Below are 21,865 nucleotides of genomic sequence, written 5' to 3'. Positions count from 1 at the left end.
TGGAGCATACAAAGTGCCCCAGATACTTTGCAAGAAGACTAGGTCTGTCTTAGAGCACAAATGATAAGAGTAAAAATGAGGAATTGGTTTAATGTTTTGTCATCAATTCTTGTGAAAAATTTTCTACCTCTTTAATACTGTAAAAGCACCTGATAAACCTAAACATCAAGGCTTGCTCCACCCTGCCTTGTGGCCTCTTCTTTGTAGGGGGTCTCATGCTAATGCCTGAGCTGTCACGCCTTTCCTTTTGACGATAACAAGCTTCATCCTCCCTTCAACCTTCACATCCCTTGAAACTTTATCCTTGTATCTTCTCCCTCTTGCTGTTGGTTTACCAACCGTCTTTGCCAAATAAAACCAGAGACCAGCTTAGTCCCTGCTGTCTGTCCTGAGCCCTATAACTTACCTCACTCTAGCATTGCATTAATGCTAGAAAACATAGCTAATTCCAGCAATTAATCTCCCACTGGTCTTTGCTTCAAAGCGAACATAATAATTTTGGTGATTAAATTGTGCCTAACCTGGCAGATACCAGCAGCAGAAATCCCAGCCAGAAGCATTATCTGGGTTCAGGGAGTAGCAACATAATTTTTCCCCTGAGAATCCCCAGCTGATTTGTACAGACCCAAACCTAGACAGCCTAGAAGGCTGGAGGGAGGTCAGTGATATGGAAGTTTGAATTAACCCTTTGCTATAACTCCCACTTCAGTTTTGGGCCTTAGGAAAACTTACCATGCAGACATCATCTGCTTTTCCACCAGCTGCTGCTGAAAATGGCAACCTGCACTGAAGGAGCCAAGTCCAGCTTGAAGGCTAGACACGTGTGCTGGGACTTCAAGTCTAAAATCTCAGCATAAACTGGGGGTGGCAAGGAGAAAAAGCACATCTTAAGTTGTACAGCCAGCAGATCATAACCAGTGCACTAACACTGGCAGGCATAGTCTAGTCCTGTTCTTGGCAGCCTTAAAACAAGTAATTTAAAGACTGCACGTACTAGCTTATTATTCTCATACTTTTTGGACTTGAGGCTGTTCCCATGTCACCTAGGCACAGTAATTGCTATTGCCTAACCTTAGGATAGTTTGTAGCTTCTTCTTTACTCACTGTTCTTCCTCTGCCCCTTTTCAATGAAGACTGGGATTTCAAAGGCATTAAAATAGCTTTATTTTTATTTTAGTCTATGAGTGAAGTGTCAGCATGTGTGTTCTGAAGACTGGATTAAAACCCCTAGAAAGTATAGGTCCAAGATTTTGACAGTAGTGAACTTCACATACATTAGGTTACATTTTGTGCTACTGTTTTAAATTAGCTTTTCATGACTGCCCTAAAACTCACATGTGAGAAACTTCTTAACTTGCAGCTCTTTGGCTTACATTTTGCATTATCTTGTTATCTTGAGTTTCTCCCTCAGCCACTGCATACTTCTTTTATTGCTCACTCATTCATAAGGTAGTATACTTAGAAGACAGATGAGGAGACAGAAAAGGAGTTATAGAACAGAAACCGGAAGAATAACAGAAATTCTTTTAGCCTAATTTGTATCTTTTTAAAAGCTCTCTTTTTAAAATTTGAAACTAGCCAGGGATACATTTCTCAGCCCTAATTCAATCACTGCTCTTGTTCAAGTGGCTGGCCTTATATCGTGGTACAATGTTCAAACTTGGAACAAAATATTTCTAACTTGCCTTCCATCAGGATCGTCCAAATTGGTTTGAATCATTAATACAAAATACATCATGGCTTAGTGTCATCTATACAGGTAGGGCTTTTTTTCCCTACTTTACTTTCCCTACTTTAAATAGTTTAAATTGCCTTTTGGTTTATTTCATTAACATCCCATGTATAGCCAGCAATCTCTGAGACAACGTGTAGTTCCACTGCAAAGAGCTGAGCAAGCTACACGAGCAGTTAAGCAACTGGGCAGCTTTGTTTCACATGTTGGTCTCCTGTGCTGGATGACATGATGCTAGACAAAACGAGCTTCTGCTTTTCTGGTCTTGGCTAAAGCTGGGCACGAGCACTTAGGGTAAAAAGGTCTGGTTTGGTCTGAACATGAGAAGTTTGAGCAGTATTACTCGAGCCCAATACTTCTTAGATACTTCTTAGATGCCTTGGAGGGGGACAGAAGGGGGCAGAGGGGTAAGAGTTTTGTCTTTTAAAACTACCACATTTATTGTTCTCATTTTTTTTTTGTAGATAGCACTTCCTAAGATTTACCGGCTAACCCTCTCTTTTCTCTTCACAGTTACTGGGATTGCATTTCCAATATACTGTGCTAAAATAACTCAAAAACCTCTGCCTAATTTGGGTCCATTGAACTCTGCAATTGAACTTTCCCTTCCAGCTCTGCCTTTTCTAACTCAGCTGCTGTACCTTTCACTCACAAACCCTTTTGTTGGTTCTGTTCTCGTATACATACCCTCCTCGCTGGTGCTGTCTTTCAATGCAGTGTTTTGCAAATTCAGCCAGAGATGAATTGACTCTATAGCCTTTAGAAAATAGGCTACATGTAATTTGAATTGCCTATCCTCAGCAAAAGCAAAAGCCTGTAATGGTGATTAGATAGTTTTATTGTGCTGTGATATCAGGTGCTTGGACTATTTGTTTTGCATTAAAATATGTGGACAGTGATATTTTAATACCATTACATCATTCTAGTAGCCTCTGGTAAATCAGTGCCATTATAAATTCAAGATGAGGGTTGACAAGAGAAGGAAGAAAATAAAGTAGGGAATACTTTGGGTAGGGACAGGAGTCCTTGGTCTTTTGCTTGGTTTCTGTGAGCCAAATGAAGTGCTCTACCCCTTAAAAACTTGGTCTGTGTTAAAAACAGAAAGCAACTTTCACCTTTCAAAATCAAGATCTGTTTCTTTGAAGGTATTAGCCAGTAGCTCACACCTGTTACATTAGACTAGAACTTTATACCTGTTATAGGCTGACTTTTGTTAAAATGTAACAGCCTGAAGGGCACAAAATTTAAATCCTAGATCCTCTGTTTCTTACCAAATGACCATATCCAGCTCTGTCAGCCATGGAAAGTAAATCTGTATGCACCAGTGAATGCTCTGAACTGGATTAAATGTGAACAAAGAGCTGGAGTTCTTTTAGCTTCGTCCACTTTTTCTTTGAGCTCCTACAGTAAACTGTCAGTACTTGTTTTTTTTTGTGTCTCTCTCTCCCCTTGCCATTAGCCTCTGGGAAATAGTTTGTGTGAAGAGAACTTGCACTGGCCCTCTCTATTGATATTATCTTCAGATACCTTTGGGCACTGCCATTAGGAACTTAACATATTTTTTCTTTGCCTTTAGTTTTGCAGAGAACACGTAGGGTGCGTCATGTGATGATGGCAAGCTGTAGCTCTGGAGAACACTGCAGCCTAGAAGCTGCACGGGCCAGTACCAGCACTGTGGTCCTGCAGTGGGCGGTGATGAACAAGGGTGTCTAGTAATGGTACCCTGGCTGGGCGCTGGCTGAGCCAACAGTTCTGGTTTCCAGTGAAACCAGTGGAAAGTGCTGGCTGGTGCAACTTCGTGCTAGAGTGGCATTTGCTTACAAATGTTGCTGCTGCCATGCCGCAGCCATGTCAGAGGTGTGCCCTCCATGTGGCGAGATGGGTGCTGCAGGTGCACATAGCAAATGGAAAGGTTGCTGTGTGGCTGGTGTTCTCAGCAACTCCAATCAGCTGCATGCAGTGGGTTTTCTCAGCTTAGTGTCTCTGTTACCCAAGTTAGTGCTCTGTGCCTCCCTGTGTTTCCAGCATCTAAAGTCAGCTGACTTTCCAAATGCATCTGCCAGGGCAGTCTGGGACCCCACATGCCCACTCATGTGGGGTCACATACTGCACAGCCCTGGGTTCAGTCACCAGAACGCTAAAACACTCAATGACAAAGCTGTCCTGAAGAACTTACAGTTTGAAACACAGTGGACCATCACACCTCCAGTGCATTCCCGTTCACCAACAGGGTTACCCACAGAAACTAAATCCTGCCTCACCTTTAGTACACTGCCAATACCATAGTGCCTGAGGCCAGGGACTCTTTACTGCTTCATCAGAAATAACTCAGACTCCAGTCTACATGTGAAGCTGATGTAGACAACACTGATTCCTATCCCACCAAGGCCATAATCTTTCCAAATTTTGTCTGACATCAGACCATCTGGGTCAGGAAATACCTGTCTTCTACAAGTGCCTGCATGCATACTTTAGTATAGGTCAAAGAAAACACAACTATTGGCAAAACAAGAGTGGATTTTTCACTCCAGAGGAGAACATGGTAGGGCTTGGAGAGGGGTCACAACATTTTTGTGGGCTGGAGAGGCCAACAGACAGATGCAAACCTGCTCGTTTCAGCTTGTGGCAGATGAGGACTTATTATTTATTTTACTTTCAGAGGCAACTGTAGCTATAAGACTGATTTCCTCAAACTTCAGGAATGAGGTTAGAAGTATGTTTTTTGCTTTTGAAGAGGGATTCATTGAGTAAAAGTATTGTTTTAAGCCGATACAATAAAGCCATGTAATATCTAGTCTTTCAACAAATTAACTTTTTGAGAACCAAACCATATATAAAGCAACTGGCAGTGAGGTCTAGAGTGAGACTAGGCATTGAAAAGGGCAGTGGATGTATATGCAAGGTTGATTCGACAAGTAGTCAAAAGATTATGTCTAATCAAATTGACTAGGAAATTACTCTGCCGGTTACTTTATTCAAGTGTGACAGTAATCTCAAAAGGATGATACAGTTTAAGTAACTTGTAGCACTGTCTTAACACCCGAGCTCTGAAACTTGAGGAAAGTAGAAATAATACTTGGTGCTTTTTCACTAGAAAACAAAAATGAACATGAGAGACTATAAAAGAAGAAACACTGCTGTTGAAGACAAACCCTATGAAATCTTTATGAAATGTGAGAAACAGCAAAATAAAAAGTACCCAAATGAAAGTTTAAAGTTAGCAAAAGCATAGTTAAACAGAAGAGATTATTTCCCATCAATGGGTGTTCACTAACTATATTAATAAAGCTGTTGTAAAATGTGTTCTGTAGAAATACAACGTATTTTACTGTGATATCTTATGGCAAACTAACTGTGGATGAGTGTGGAACTGATAGTATACCATATTAAGAGTGATTAATTCCAGACAGTCATTCATAGTTCAGTTGAACATATTATGAAGACCTTATTAAATGCAGCCGAAAGATTTTTTCTTCTCATGTTTTTGATTAGTAAATCTGTGCAAAAGAAAAATATCTTAAGTGGGTATCAAAATTTGGTACACTGAAAACACTATGAGCCATGACTATCCCAGAAATACTACCACCCCTGGCAGGTTGAACCATTTTTTTCATTACAAGAATTTTTTGTTTCAAATAAAAAATGGTTGAGAAATCACCACAGCATGTGACCTATATCAATTAAATAATCATTGCACTTTCCTTGGAATAGATATCTAAAGATCAGGCAACATGCTGGTCTGAGGACTAACATGAAGACAGCCAAGAGAATGCTGATAAATGACATAATGCTAGAAACACCACAGATGGGTAGTATTTCCCAATACCGGAATCTACCTTCAATAATGGATATCCTATTTTAAAAAGCAGAAACACTTTTTCCAGAGTCTAAGTCATTATACTATTAAAAATTAAGACTTTGGAAATTCTATGCTCTCATAAGTTTAACCTTTTGTGTACTGTTCATGCCTTTTCTCTATGCCATTGCAAAGCAGGAGGTTCCTTACATTTCTTCTATGCACTTGATAGACTTCCATAATGATTTTTATACTTTCTGCCCTGGAATGTTGCCCTTTACTTCAGCTTTTAAAACAAAGTTGACTATATGCAGCAGTAATTATTTTCTAAATGCAGTATCTATTTCCACAATACACCAAATAAGTAAAGAAAAAAAATATTAGTCTTTTGGTATGGTCACAGTACTCATGCACTATTGTCAGCACACACAAACTGAATGAGATGTTCTTCTCTTTCCTTTGGTAAGTTGTATTGTTTAAATTAGAAGACAGAAGACCTAGTTTCCTTCATTCAATGACTAGTACTGTGCAGAAAAGCAAATGAACACAGAAGTCTGAGAGCAAGGCCTCCCCTGCTGAGAGGAATGCAGCAAAAAATATTTTCTCCTACGTATTTTTCTTATACTTCTGATAACCTTCATGACTTGCCATGTACTAAATCACTTTAGCACCACTTCTGAGACCAAAAACAAAAGATCAGTAGAAAATAAATGTCATAGGATGCTTTCATAACTGATATTTTTTCAGAATAGTTGGACTTAGGATAACAAGGACATTGTCTTTTTTTTCTTTTAAAAAAAAGGAGATTTAATGAGGCAGATTCTCACAAAACCTAATAATGCTTTTCTCAAACTAAACCATAAGGCATGGCCCTTGCCTTTTTCAGACTGTAGGAACTGCTATGTGAAATAAAACAAGATGTCATAATACTTAAGCTTTCTGTCACTGAGAGGTCCTTTTAGGAGAACACCTTATATACCGCTGTAGCTGCTCCTAGGATAAACTTCTGCCAAAACCCTCCCAGTTTTGCAAAAGTAGCTATGAAAGTGGATTCCATGTATGTGGCTCAGAGTCTGTATCTAGCTTGCTCATTCCTCAATATTTTTCTCTGACAGCTCTGCAAATCTAATCATAGCCTGTGAAAGTCAAATAAGGTTTTAAGTTTTTATTTATCTTCATCAAGATACTGCTTGCAGAGATAGTGGGTATGGTGTGGTAACACCTGATGTTAATAGCTCAGCAAAATCTGATACAGATTTGAGAGGAATGATACACGGAGAAATCCACACTGCCACGTCAGACAGTCCCTCCTCACTGGCAAGTCTCATGCCAGGTATTCTCTTCTCCCTCACCCCCTCCCTTTTCCATCATATCTGATAACAACTGCAAGCTAGCCCGTGGGATTCCTTGCCTTTTTATGTCTCTCATGAACACATTCCAGTTTTCCCCAGAGAGAAAGTACCTGCACCCTCACCTCTCTCTCTCTGGTCATCAAAATGTACATCGAAACCATTAATTCACAAGCTGGAACTGTAAGCTTCAGGTTGAGTTTCACATACTCTTAAGGGATGTGGTTGGTGACAAAACTTTCTGTGTAATATCAAATACAAAATCTTCTTACCCTCCCTTCCTCCTGTTGGCAGCAAGTCCTATTTTAGAAGTTTTTTCTCAACTATGCGTTACCAGCCTAATGGTTAGATAAGTTTTATATCAGGATATAGACTGAAAGTAGTATGTTCCTACATACTACAGGCACATACAGGCAAATAGGCTGTGGCATGGAGGGTTCCTGGTGTGGGACTTTTTGTTTTCTGAATTGCTAATGACAAAAGCTCAGTACTTGAAAGCTGGCTTGATGGTTTATTCAGGGGTTAATGCTGTGATGGCTCTTGGTACATCTCTCTACAAGACTGCTCTGACTTGCATTTTCATTTTGTGGATTTTTCTACTTAAAAGCAAGGCAAATATTTTAACAGGAAAAAATGGAAATAATTTGAAAACATAACTGTCGATGTGTTCGACAAACTACTTGTTTTTAAGAAATAACTCTTGGGAGACCCATTGTCTCACCTAGATTAGACTGGATCAATGCAGTGCCAAGTAAGTGTCATCATGTTGGAAGTTTAAAGATCAGTCATAAAAAAGAGCTTGGAAAAAAAGTTCTGAAAAAAATCTGGTTTCTTTTAATGTGCTTTCACCCACTATTATTGGAATATAGCTGAATTTTCTTAAATCCATTCAACATGTTATTTTATATTCTATATTTATTTAAGCGGAAGTATGATTTCCTAGCCCCTTACTGAAATGGGATTGTGAGATTAAGGGAAAATTTATCTAGGATCGGTATTTTCTGCTGTCCAAGCAAAACTGACACTGTGGATGTGATGGATTTTAGCTTGTGAAATACTGATCAGTCTTGCTGTCTGGCCTACTTGGGTACCTTGTACAAGGTACAAGGGGGAAAGGGGGGTGACATTACAAGATCACGGATAGAGTTGTTGGTTATATTATCAAGTTTACCTTCCTATCACTATATAAGTTTTCTACAGTACATATCTTCCTCCTCAAAAAGATACTGGATAGCACGTTCATGCAAGAAGTGCATAAAAGATGATGACTAAGGAGTTTTGAAAGTGAAGAAACAAGATGGTGTTCACTGCCACTAAGACAATTTACAAAGGAAATGAGACAGCAGATTTTCTGGATTTGGACATGTTACCAACATAACATTCCTTTTTAGATTGTATCTACCTTCCTTATATTCTGGTCACAAATTAAAAATCACTCCAAAATACTGATGCTTCTAAAAGAGGCCTCTCTAGTGATCTGTGCACTATTTTGCCATGTATTAAAAAGATAAGGAGTGTCCACTGTTTAAAATGTCATTTTCCCTAATACCTACTTCAGTCTAGGAGCTCAGTCCTGCAGTCAATGTATGGATCAGAGTAATGAAGCCAATGAAATCTTAACTGAGTGATGTCTGCCAACCTGGACCTCTTTGAAGTCAATATAATCCCTCTAGCTTTCTATGTCCAGTGTGTCTGGTTTTAGTTTTGATCTTGGGACAGTGATCTTCATTCATACCCTGGGCTTCTAAATGTCAGTGCATCAAGCTGTCATTAAAATGTAGGATGGAGTAGGTTTTTTAAAAAAAGAGAGAAGGAAAGTAATTGTGCTTATAGTTTATTTTTTAACATGCTATTTGTGAAGACATTGGAAGTACTCCCAGGTAAGATGAAATAAAATTTTACACTCCCTAGTTCAAGAACAAAATGAGTTAAAGTCTTGGGTGTTATTCAGCCAGGGATGTCATCGCTGCCCATCACTTTGGGCCATGTCACGGAGCCTGAGTCATTCTTCATGTAGAAAAAGTAGGGAAAAGAGGAAATGACACAACTGGAATTCATCCTCATCACAGCTAATGTACACAGAGAGAGGAATGGTACAGGGTTGACTCATTCACACTAAACTTCACCTTCCCTGTTACTCTCTGCACTGGTAGCAAAGCACTCCAGTGAAGTGGTGCTGGCATTGTATAGTAAAGAATTGGGAACAACCAGGTAGAGCATTTTGATAAATGCTTAAGGTGTCAAGGGAAAAGTTTCCAAAGAGTGATAGAAACCAAAAGAACCATGTTACTTGTTCCAGACAACTCATCAGAAAACACCTCTTGTGCTAAACTAATAAAGCCAGGTACTGGCAGGAGTACTAGTTGCAAAATAATATCACTTCATATTGCTTCCAAATATTTTTAACCAATAGCCACACAGAGTTAATTATACGTTCATTTAGTTGCATACCAAACTGTGAGAGTTAACCCTTAGGTACTTGGCAAATAATATTATGCAAGGCATATTTCTCATGCTGAAAAGCTTATATAAATTTTTGTTCTCCAAGCCAGCAGTTACAGTAAACAAAGGATGTTTTTCCTTTCTATCAAGTTTTTCAGGTGATTTCAAAGTACTTCTACATTAGTTTTTCAGTACTGCCTTTATAATAATGCAGTATTCCTTAACTTCATTAATTCCTTTTGTCTAGAAAGAAGCATGAGGTATCTTCATGTTTGGTTCACAGAGAGACATCTTTAAGCTTCAATTGTAATACCTAACATACTTTTCACAACTTGGTAAAAGGCGCTGAAGGTGTACCCATTGCCCACTCTGCCTACCTACCATTTATTCAGCACAAAAGAGCACCTGAGCTATCTCAAACTCACTTCCATGCCTTTCAGTCACACTGTTTTGCAGAGATAACATGACCTAGACCATGGCAGAGGCTTCAAGCACACTGCCAAGGATGATTGTACCCTGAGTAGGATATCACCATGCTAGCACTTTGAGCAACAGGCTCCTCAGGTAAGTGATAGCTATCCTTGTAATTTTATGAGAAATTTACCATTACTCCTCCAGCTAATAAGCATGCAGTTATTTTAGTTATCATAAGGTAGAAACTTGATCACACAAATTGCGTGTTGTGAACATTTTTCCACAAACTTTGTGTTTACAATTCAAAATATTCACGTGTCATAAAGTAACATGATTTTGGTGTTAATTGTAATATTCTTCTGAGAAGAATTATTCCACAACAATGACTTTCAAATTAAGTTTTATACATAAGTTTTCCCCCTCCAGTTGCAGTTGGGACAATAGATCCACACTTCCATGTTTTCAAATAGCTTCCACTTATCAGAGATAAGATCCCACCAGCAGAGCCTATCTCTGTAGCCTAGCACCTGCCAAGATCAGCAGCGCCGTATCTAGGCCAAGAATTTTAACAAGGATCTGCTGGCCTGTTGTCAATGAAGAAAGTGGAATTTCCTAATTTTATGCATAATGCCTAGTGCAGTCTAAGCAAACTTCTTTGGCTTTCTGTCTTGCTAACTTAACTTATTAGATTTTCTCCTTTTCATTCTAGCAGGTATTTTAAGCAGCAGTTGAAGCTTTTGTCTTACGGATGAGCAACCACATATTAACAGAAATTTGCCTTTAAGGTGCACCGTAATGGTGCACGTTATTCCCGTTGGTCAACTCATCCTCCAGACCAGCACAGCTCTTGCTCTTTGTTAATAGATCTACCTGTTTACTACTTAGAGATGAGTTAAGTAGCACCATCCAACAACACCAATAATAGTTCCTCTTTATAAGTCATATATAAATGAGCCTTATATCAAGACTGATGTTTTTAACAAAGGGCTAACCAATTGCTCTAGGTCTTCAGTTCAGAAGGTCGTAGGATGCCTGTAACAATAGCTTCTAAGCACGAGTTTCACTAGTATATAAACCCATCAAAAAAGAAATAATGCATGTCTACAGTACATGTTTAATGTATTAATCAGATATTCATTTTATGAATCTCTCTTTAAGAGGAACCTAAATATAAAGTATAATCCTGTTAAATAGAATTTATAAAAATCTTAATGGTAAGATATTCCTTAACACAGTTATTTAAATCTCTATTGTTCTGGAAAATATTTTAAGACTTTGATTACACCTTTTAGCCTAAATGTGTTCCAACTATATCAAGGCAGGCTTTTCAGGTTGATTTCCTGAGAAAACAAAGCCTAAGTGCTCACTTGGTATCTGTCTCCCTTCTGCCTTCCTATCTTCCCGTGTCCCATTGGTAACGTCTGCAACTTTTTAGTAAGTCAACAAAATATGACAAAGGGTAGACATTTTGAGGAAACTTCTGTGAAATAAAAGACCACAGGGAGGATACAGATCCTATAAATACTCCAGGTGGCAGCGTGAACACTAGTGTTGTTAGATCCCAGGCAATTCACAAAGAAAGAGTTTGCCATCACCTGTAAGACATGCTTTTGCAGGAATGGATCTCCATTGTTTACACTTCCTGGAGATTTTCTTTTTCAACCAAGGTCTTTATCCAAACCTTTTGGACACATATTCTTGACTCCTTAGTGAATCTCTTCATTTACACACTAACTATTGTGCTCTCTCAATAGTTAATTGTTTTATGACTGCAGGATTTATGTACCCAAAGATAACAATATGTACTATGACTCAATTAAAATCTCATGTGGGAATAGACCTGTAAGAGAATACATAGTTGTACTCATAATTATGTGTGTTCTTATATTTACTATAAGATTTAGTATGCTTAAGGCAAGACCAGTTTCCTTAGCGTAGGACACCTGCTGACATTACCAAAAGAACGTATTGCTAGAGCACTAGCAATAGATGTTGGCTTCCATCTGATTTAGAGTCTGTGAATACTAACACTTTCCTTCTGTTTGACCCAGGGGACCAAATCTAGTCCATTAGGTGCAGCTCACTTTTAAGTACCAGAAGGCTCAGAGTCATTTCAATAACCAGTTTTAATGCAAATTAATACCAGTGCCTTTTGGCAGTAATTGGGCATGCAGAGTCAAGCATCCTCCCTGCAATTACCTGAAACCTTTATACTTTAATAGATTAATTCTACATTCTTCCAGTACCAAAACAGGCCCTGTTTGTGTCCTTGGACTAAAAGGGTTTTCTTCATTTAATCGATTTTTTAATTGTTTACTTCAAAATACCTAGAAATTTTTTCCATTAAATCAAAACTCTGTTCCATTTGTACAGCAAATGCTAGTAATTATTGCTTTTGATGAGTGTTCAGGGCTTCATGACTTCAGAGTTTTCTGCCACCAAGTGTCTAATAAAACATTTGAACCAAACCTTGGTTTAACTTTCATCTTTACCAAAACCTCTGTTATGTGTTCTTCCAAGCAACTCTGCTTAGCCCAAGTAACTGAGTTCATGTTACTGACTCGTCATTGCAAGGCTCTTGGAAATGTTCCTGGAGATATTTTCAGTTCAGATTCTAGAGGTTTGGGTTGCAACTGCAGAAGGTTCCCATTTCTGTCCTTGTTGAGACAACATGGCAGCAGAGATTCAACCACACAGACCTAGGGTTATGTAATGAGTGGGTATACTTTGTCAGAGATGTAATGAATGAGTCTGCACAGTGCAAGATACCCAGCATAATTCAGTGTAAACTGTATGTGTAGTATAAACACTGCCTGTTTGTGTATTAAAAATGTTTTCAGTTAATAGCCTGGCCTAACCATTAGTTTCCTGCTAACTTGACCAATACCTGTCTTCTGTTATTTTTTTGCTTAAGTTGCTAAAATATGGAGATGGAAGTTTTATGCAAGTAAACCAGTCTTACATTTGGAAACGTAAATTTGCAGTTTGATGAATGTCATCTGAAGAATACAGAAGAAGCAGAACTGTGCTCATCAGCTATTTCTGGAAATTTTGCAACAACTTAGCCCAAACTTTAGGCATGAATCTCAAAATTTTAGGAGTTTAATTTCTCAATAAAACTTCAAAAAGCACAGGTTAATGGAAATAATACAAGGCAAACCAGCCATGTTCATAGGTCAGAGTTGAAGGTTAATAGGTGCTAAGTTTTCTCTTTCTCACAACTTATTACACAATCAGCACAAGTTTTATGATACTCAAGCATAGCATGTATTTGCTTCGAAGTGCTTATGCTTTGTGATAGTTGCATTTGTTTCAACTCAGTAATGTCTGTTTAGAAATGATGGGGTTTTTTCTGCAACATGAGAGACACTGAACTCTACCAAGGGTCCCATCCAAAGCTGCTGAAAACAGTCGGACAACTGAATAATCTATACAGCAACTATTTTTGCCTAGATAATGTTCCCCTCTAAGTACTGAATGTCAAGTGTATGCCCTGTGGGAAATGTTGCTAACTGTCCAAAGAGAAAGACTGAATTAAATTAGAAAATGTCCAGAAATGTGTGACCTAGCAAGTGGCTTTGCTGAGCAAATTAGTCATTATAGCAAGCATCTGATTATTTCAGTTATAAAATGTGCATGATATTAAATTTGGAATTTGAGACCATTGTTATTTATTAACAGACCCTGGCCTTCGGTCTCAACTATCTTTGTCAGCAGCATGACAGATTGTCAGCTCTAGTAATCATATACATGAAATGCATGTTTTGCTCATAATGCCAGAACCCTCTAAAATTGCAACTGCAGGTAAGTGATAGCATTTATCATTTTCTAATCTTCAGCGTAAATCAGGAATTCAGTTTTCAACCACATAAGACATAGGAGGGAGTTGAAAGCCAACATACAAGTAGGACCATGTATCACAGTTTCTGTTTAGCTGAAAGTGGAGGACAAGTGGAATGAAAATTCATTCTTATGGATTATAGTTCTTGTGCAGTCCAATTCCCTCTCATATTTTAGACTAACATTAATGTTCCCTTTATCTTTACTCTGGACTGTTGAGAAGATGCAGAGCTTGTCTGTCAAGCTTGGACTTGTTTTAAGACTATTATCTAAAAAAAAAAAATAGGAAAGCCATAAACCAGAACTTCCATCCTTTCAAAGACAAACAAAATACTTTAAGAGTGCATAGGATGTATTTTGGTTTTGCACCTAGTAAATTCCCCTGCAAACATTTTCTAGGGATGGGGTTTTTGGAAGCGCTCAACTGTGTCCTGTGATTCCACCAACCTCAAAGGGAGTTTTCCCATTCAGTGAATTGGACTTCCTCCAAATTCTGTGCTTGGCCTTTCTGGAAAGCCTGCTGCCCCACAACAAACCTGTGGTGACAAAGTTGTCAGGAAAGACTTTGTTGCAACTAAGGCTTCCTTTTCTAATTGCATTGAACTACAGCTGTGGTGCCAGGACTTGAGGCTCGAGCGCTCTGACAGAAGGGGGGCTGTGAAGCACAAGAACTGTAGTGTGGGACAGGATTGGGTTTACCTTGGAAAACGTGCTGTAACTGGACCCAGGTCTGTGGGTGGTCACTCCTTCCCTTTGCCTGTACCTTACAGCCATGTCAGTAGGATTTGTCAGAAGCCTTTTTTTACATATTCCTTCTGGTCACAGTGAGCCACAAGCCCTGTCCTAAACCTTCTCCATCTGCCCAGTTTAATCTAGGCAAAATATTGTACAGCTTAATTAAGCAAGCCAGATACTAGGACATTCTATATAGCCATATTTGGTGCACCTAACACCAGATTTTCTAGATGTTATGTGACACGTTAGCAGTGAAACCATGTTATTGATTTGTTAAGACTACAATTGTTTTGTGAGTGGAAGTGCTGTGTGTTGCTTTGGCTGAAGATTGTTTGTGCAGTGTTTTAGGCATAGTTATCTCCATTACAGTTGTGCCACTGCTCTGCCCCATTCTGCACTGCCAGGGTCCATGTTAACAGGTCTACCAACCTCATCTGTCAGGGTCTAAACAACTACATTTGAAGTCTGTCAGAATTGCTACTGCCACTATCAACAAAGGGCACCTACAGACTGAGGTCCCCATCTTCCTACAGGAATGGATGCATAGTAGGCCTTTTCCTGGTCTCTTATCAACCAGGAAAGAAACCTCTGAAAGGGCTCAGCCAGCTGTGTATTGCAGGTGCAGCACAGGGTTAAGCATTGTGCTTGATGCTCTTATGCACTCAACACGTCTACTGACGATGGAGGCCCAAAGTAGTAAGGGGAGCTGGATGTAAATGAACAAGCTCTTGAGTGAGCAGGCATCACAACTAGTCCTGGGTATGCTTCTCTCTTCACAATCCCTCACAGGAACTTGTAACTAGAAGTGGAAAGTTATTACTGAAAAATGCATTCCATCCTAAAGCCACTCAAAAGCAACAATATACCATAGCTGTGATAGTTTCACAAGTAGTTAGTATCTACCAGTAAAGAGGAAAATCATTCATCAGCTTTGTATTTAAGGAGCATCCCTAATATTAAGAACTAGAAGTTTCTGAATACAAAATTCAAAATTCAGGAACATTTCTGTGCCCGTGCCAAAAAAAAAAAAAAAAAAAGTGAAAAACCGCTCGAAAATATTAAGTGCAATTGCAAGGGCACTGTTAAGTCCTGAACTCCAAGGAACATGTGGCTGTGCTGCTGATACTATAATACCACTTGATTACTGGTGCCAGAAGTATCAAGGCAGCCTCACCCAGTTCTGTTCTGCTTGAAGCTGGTCTCCTAGACTCTCTGGAGTCTATGATAATTTTCAGAAGCTCCAGACACAGGGGAGCTTTATTCTCATGTGCGTGTGCCATTAGAGACATTCTTTTTCATGGAACTGAGAGACAGCTGAATACAGAAGTACATGTTTTTGTTTACTATTATCCAGTTGTGCTCTGTGCAGAGATTGCTTAGGGACAGGTTACAGCTGGTACATATATGTGGGAAGGAATCTTTTGGCTCCACTATGGGCCCCACGTCCTCCTGGCACACCAACTGTACCCTGCTAGCACTGCGCTTGCCAGGCAGTATGCATCCCTGATCGTCTTCTGGAAACAGAGCTCCTCCCAGGAGCTGCTGGACTGCTGGGGTCCCCCTGGAAAGCTGTGGTATTCCTCAGGCAGGGCCACCCCAGGGGGGCTACAAGCCCACAAGCTGCACTCCCCCTCCACTGCAGGCAGCTGAACTGAGCTACGGGTGCAAGCAGGAATAGTGCCGTGTTTCCATGTGCTTTAAGACTTAGTTCAGGCAGAACTATTAAATCTCCAGAATTTCATGCCTGTTTTCAGAAGAATTATAAATGTTGAATTGTTTGGCAGCCTCCTTTATTATTCTTCTCTTTTCTAACAATGTGCTAGATTCTTACAACCTTTCAAGTGGTTCATCTGCAAAAGCTTGTGTTCTGTGCTGCTTCTTGTAGTCAGGCTAATAGGCTAGATGAAGGTATCTTGAATGAAGTAGAAATAACTCTGGAGGATAGTTAAATTCTTGCAGTGGTGTGGTGATTGCACACTATACAAGAACTGGAAGAACTTCAGGAAAGTTATATGGCAGCAATCTCCTCCTGAGGTCAGAGATGCTAGCAAGTAAAGGGGGTGAGGGACATAAGCATAGGCTTTACGGAATAGCTTGCAAGAACTCATGAACTCCATGCTTTCCCAATGCTGGTACTTCACTTCAACATTATTACAGCTTTCCCTAAACACTTCAGTTTATTACAATGATTGCATGATCTACTTCAGAAACGCCTTCTGGTCTCTTATAGATTTGCTTGATATTTGCAGGCATGCACTGCAATTCCTCTATGACCCTTAGAGCTGAAAGGGAAAACTGAAATGCTACTGATTCAGAGGATGAAGGTACATTGCAAAGTTAGTGCACCTAGGTATGCCTCCGAAGAGAAACACTGAATAAAAATCCACCTTGATGTGCTCTTGAATTGCAAAAGCCTTCTAATGCAGCCTGTGCCCATGATTTATAACAATGACTCATAATATTGCATTATACTTAATATGATGTAACGCTGATGCAAGATACCATTCGTGGAATTTCAATGTCACAGAGAAAAAGAGAGGAGAGAGCAATCTGGTCATGTACCTTGCTGTGCTGTCAAAATGAAAAGTTTACAGCCAAAATATGCAGAACTTTTCAATATCAACTTTGCTATTTTTTAGCAGGGTAACTTGGAGAATAACATTTTTATTTCCTGGAGCATAACTATCTCTCAGAAATATATTATTGTGTTACAGTAATGTAATTAACTTTGTACTTGAGAAGACAAACTTGCTAACAGACAATTCTGTCTTGCAAGTATAACCCCTCACATGGAAATTTGCAGGACAAATCAGGATTATGCCTTTAAATTAGTTCAAGCTTTATCTCTCTTTCCTGACCCAGCTGTTATGAATCCTCCTCCTGTTCTCCCTGTACTGCTTGCTTCTTCCTGCAGTGAATCAGCATTTCAGGAAATACTAATTCAAAGCGGAAAGATACCCTAAACTCTGTTTCTGGAGGTCAGAAATAGCTGCTCTCCGATAGGTTTGACAAATGATGTGAGGCTTCTCTGGCTGCTTCAAGCCAGTTTTGTAGGGTGTAAGCAACCCCTGTTTTGAACTCTGTCCCTTCTCCTCTGAGTAGCCTGGGAACTTTGAAGTTGTGCCTATGTGCTACAGAACTGAGTCCTGGGTGGTTTGTTGCCAAGACAGAGAGAAAAACAGAGAGTTAGAGCCCTGTCCTTTAACAGTAAGGAAAACTGTTACTTGCTCCACCCCAGCAGTGGAGGCATTATGGGTGCTCATTCTGCAGGAACTGTCAGCAGCACTGGCATTAGTTTGCAGGGTAGGACCAGCTGGAAATGGAGACACTTCACACACGCTGACCTCAGGTGGGATGCGCTGCATCATGGGTGTGCACAGGAGCATTTTTCAAGCATTGCGCTAACAAGGCTGTTCAGGAAAGGGAATAGCAGTATGGATGTTCTCCACCTATGGCCTCTAAAATCCTCCACATTTGACACAATCAATTTTTATTTGCTTCTGGAAAGAGCTGACAGATGCTTGTACTATTGCTATTCATGTATTTTATACGTGCAGAGAAACTGTTGTTGGCACCGCAGGCAGTAGAGAGACATCTGCCTAGATAAAACAAGATTATGAGAAGGTGGAAAGTCTTGAAATGTGATCTCCAAAAAGTCTGTATCAGGCTTTTCCTGGTGGTCCTCTGTTGGTTTGTACCATACAGTCCTGCTTATGCTCAGTTTCTCTGGTAAGCCCAGCAGGCCTGCCAATGAAGTCTGACAGTGTAAAGTCTGTCATCTCTTGCTTGCCAGGATGGAATAGATTAATTTATTACTGATTCTTAAGACAATTATATAATGATATATGTATGATTTACTAGGGTTCATCCTGAATCACCTGCAGCTGGTGTCATCCTAAAGAAGGACCTTTTCACAGGTCATTCATGAGCATCTGGGGGAGTGGGGCACAGGACACAGTGCAGTTTCACATTGCAAGACCAGAGAAGTAGAGGGGACTGACATCTGAACAGTGTAGCAATGCCTAGAGGTGAAGATAACAAATCAATAAGAATTGAACATCTAGTTTCTTTTTGGAAGCCCAGTAGGTGCCAGTCTGTCTCCTAGGTACATAAATATCATGAAAACTCTAGCCATGGGCGAGTAAAACTAGACAAGAATTTGTAGCCCAGAGGAAACCCACCAAAAATAGATTGTGTGGAGGCTGATTAGATCCATACAGATCCAAAAGGGAGAGTACCACCTCAAAACAAGACAGTTTTTATTGTGAGAGAGTTAGGTTGTGAGAGACCTAGCTTGCCAAATACCCGAAAAGGTCTCTCTCTGCCAATTGTCTTTAAATACTGTGATCATTCACATAAGAGCAAAGCCTGAAATGAATCTGTCTAGCAAAAACATAATTTACTCATCCTCTATGGGATGGTGGAATAACATGCCTCTTCTCAGTCAGTTACTCTTTCTTTCTCCTGAAGATTTCAAACAGAGATTTGTTCGAACAAAGATGAGTAATTTTGCTCTCTAAGGGATGCAGGAAGAAGCGTAGAAATATCTCTAGATTAGAACAGTTCCTGAGCCTGCTGGAGAAATGGCAGATCGCCAGAGATAGGACGCACTACTGTTCTCCCAGGTAACAATGCCTAGAGCTGAATCTTCCAAGCATAATCTTCTAGGACATCAAATTGTGCACATATAGGTGAGAAACACAAGGAGCTCATGTCCTCAAGGGGAGGCTGCTGAATGCTTTGCTTTTCCACAGGCCACCTCCAGGACCAGTATCTCTCCTCCTTTACCCTAGATTTATACCTGGGTGATTACAGATCCAAGAAATGCAACTTCTTTTTTTGTCTATATCTTTGAGCTTTGTAATTGAACCAATTTTCTAAGACAGTAGCCAGTTCCATCTATGTCTGCAGTCCCCTATAGGCTGGTGTGTTGTTTCTTGGGAATCTTTTATTGCTAGCACCTATCAAAGAAAAGCACACCTTTCAGGGAAGTAGCTTTCCCATAAAGGTGAAATTCCTCTGCTATTTTTTATTTCAGTGGATTTGTGCTTGTATAGCAGAGCAGACTGTGGGCCTTGGTGTTTTACCAGGCTTTTCAGTACGTGCCTTTGTACTACAAGAAACCACATACTCAAGATACTAAATCTCAGATCATTTGATTAGCAAATATTAATGGTTAGTCCTTGAGTTATTCTCAGAATTCGGTGTTAATTTTGCTAGTGTTTTGAAGTACCATGTTTACACTAGGGAGGCAGACACGGGCATTTGGGATACTAGGCAGAGTGAAAAACATAATCTGACCTATAGTACTACTACAGTAGCATTAAATAAAAGAAAAGTTAGACTTTTGTTTGGGATGGAAATGGCTTTTATTCAATGCCATCTGCTTGGCTCCAGCGTAAGTAGAGATGTCTCAGAGCCTACAGGTAATTACCACAACAAAAATAGTATCCACAAATTAACTGCTGTTCCTAACTTCCTTCTCCCATTTGCTTCTAAGTCACACTAACATAACGCTAAAATCAGTACTAATACACAGGAGTGCAAACAGCGAAGAAGGCAAAATAGAGAGCTAAGAAAGTAAGAGGATTTGCATTCATGCTGTAAGATGTGATCAGCAAAATTGTAACTTTTGCATGGAAAGCAGCACTGTACTGTACCTGCACACAGCTGTATGGGGAGCACACAGACATCCCGGCTATTCCCAGGTGATATAAATCAGAGCCCCTTCACCACTGAGACTGCTCTGAGGCATGCTGGAGAATGCCTGACCTGCAAGGATCTAAGGAGTAGAAGTAGGGTTGGGTCTTGCATCTGCAATGGCTGCCATTGACAATCAGAAAACTGGCCGAGCTCAACAAATGGGAAAGGCAGCAAATCCACTGCAGTCACATGCCCAGGATCCCCAGGAAGCATGCATATCAGAAGCTGCTGAATTCCTGTCTTCGTGAGCACTGGTTCTGCAGTCGCTGCGTTCAGCTACCCAGTCCCAAAGAATGGGGAGGAGGCGGAGATGTTGCGGTGCAAAATGATACACCAAATCCATATAATGGTGTAACAGTGAGTCAGTCTGAGTTCTTTTTGCTAAAGTATTTTTCTCTTTATAAAGGTAGTCCTCACACAAAGAACAAGGTTTAAACAGTTGGGTTGAAAATGATCCCTTTTCAAATGAGTGAGAAGTTCATGTCTGAACCTGACGAGAATCCCATTCACCCACACAGTAGCAGGCAAGCTTTTTATCATAAGTACCATTTGACTTCCCAGATAAAATGTTTGTTTGCTTTTTTTCTTTTTACCACTGTAGAGTAACATTTAGACAAACATTTGATGGACAGATGGTCCAACAAGCTTGTATAACTTGCAAAGGTGCCTACTTGTCTATTGTAAAATGAGGTTAGCATTCAAATGCACTGTAGTTCTCATGCACTGTACATGGTCTAACAGCATCTCCAATCCTAGGCCAGAGATGGCCTTGTCTGGGGGAGAGCAGAAGTACTTACCTTCCGCCCGGCCTCATTGTTGTGCAGGTTCATGAGTGTCCTTGCATTTTGCTTAATCTCCCGGGCATCCACAAACACTTTGGCAAATCCTATTCCGTATCTGATGTCAGCCGAGCAGCCTCCCCATTTCCATCCTTCCTCTTTATGGTACTGTCCTTGTTTTTCTTTGTCACAACCACAGTCACTCAGGTTGCCCTGTGTACAGGCAGCCGTGATTGCATGTGCTACTCCAGCAGCAATGATGGCATATGTGAACGCTGCTTCTCTGCTACCTGAAATTAAAACAGTGCTGTAAGTGCATGATACAACATGGTGACATTAGTTAGAAAAAGATAGGCAAGGTCCTACATTGCAAACATCAGAAGGCTATTATTAGAAGGGCTGTAAATCTGCAGTCATAAGCAGTCCCTACTCTTCTAAGTATTGATTTTTGTGGATGTTCACTTTCTAAAATGATAGTTGTCCATAAGGTAGTAGGAGATAGTAGTAGGTATTATAGGCAACTTCACATATATATATGTTTATATGTATATATATATTTCCAGATGATAGTAGTAGTCAAACTAAACTATTCATAACAAAAGGGTGGGTTAGAAAATGCTAAGGAAAGGGAAAGGGAGAGGGAGAGGGGGAGGAGGGAGGGGAGGGGGAGGGGGAGGGGGAGGGGGAGGGGAGGAGAGGGGAGGGGAGGGGAGGAGGAAATTGGGAGTGAAATTGTCAAAATATCCCTATTTAACTTATTTAAAAATCAGCTCAGAAATAGGATTTTAATTAGAAATTTAATTCTACACTAAAAGATATTTTTACAGGAAAACAACCCCTGTTAGAAATCTTATTCTGAAAATATTTTAACTGAACTGGAACATTTCTTTCACATTGTAGGTGACACAAAGCTTTCAACACTGATATTTGTGCAGACTCAATGAAATAAGTTTTGGTTTTAATTTCAAAAATTCTCACAGGATGGAAAAATGACAGGTACCATGACAAAAGCAAGGCAAAGTAACAGCCTCACCAGAGGGCTGTGAGGAAGTGGTTAAGCCAATATTATATTGTG

At 39.9% G+C, this 21,865-nt stretch overlaps 1 protein-coding gene across 1 annotated transcript in view; it reads right to left on the bottom strand.

The window, feature by feature from the left end:
• Positions 1 to 21,865, bottom strand: part of WNT7A (Wnt family member 7A) — a 40,634-nt gene that overhangs the window by 5,281 nt on the left and 13,488 nt on the right. Inside the window, exon 3 of the mRNA XM_064454291.1 lies at positions 20,809 to 21,080. Within this exon, the coding sequence (XP_064310361.1) occupies positions 20,809 to 21,080 (272 nt within the window). The remainder of the gene's footprint in view (positions 1 to 20,808; positions 21,081 to 21,865) is intronic.

This window comes from Phalacrocorax carbo, chromosome 6, assembly GCF_963921805.1.
Source record: "Phalacrocorax carbo chromosome 6, bPhaCar2.1, whole genome shotgun sequence".
In the NCBI taxonomy this organism is placed as follows: domain Eukaryota; kingdom Metazoa; phylum Chordata; class Aves; order Suliformes; family Phalacrocoracidae; genus Phalacrocorax; species Phalacrocorax carbo.
The sequence above is the reverse complement of the archived record's forward strand: the minus strand, read 5'-3'. Positions and strand labels throughout refer to the sequence as shown.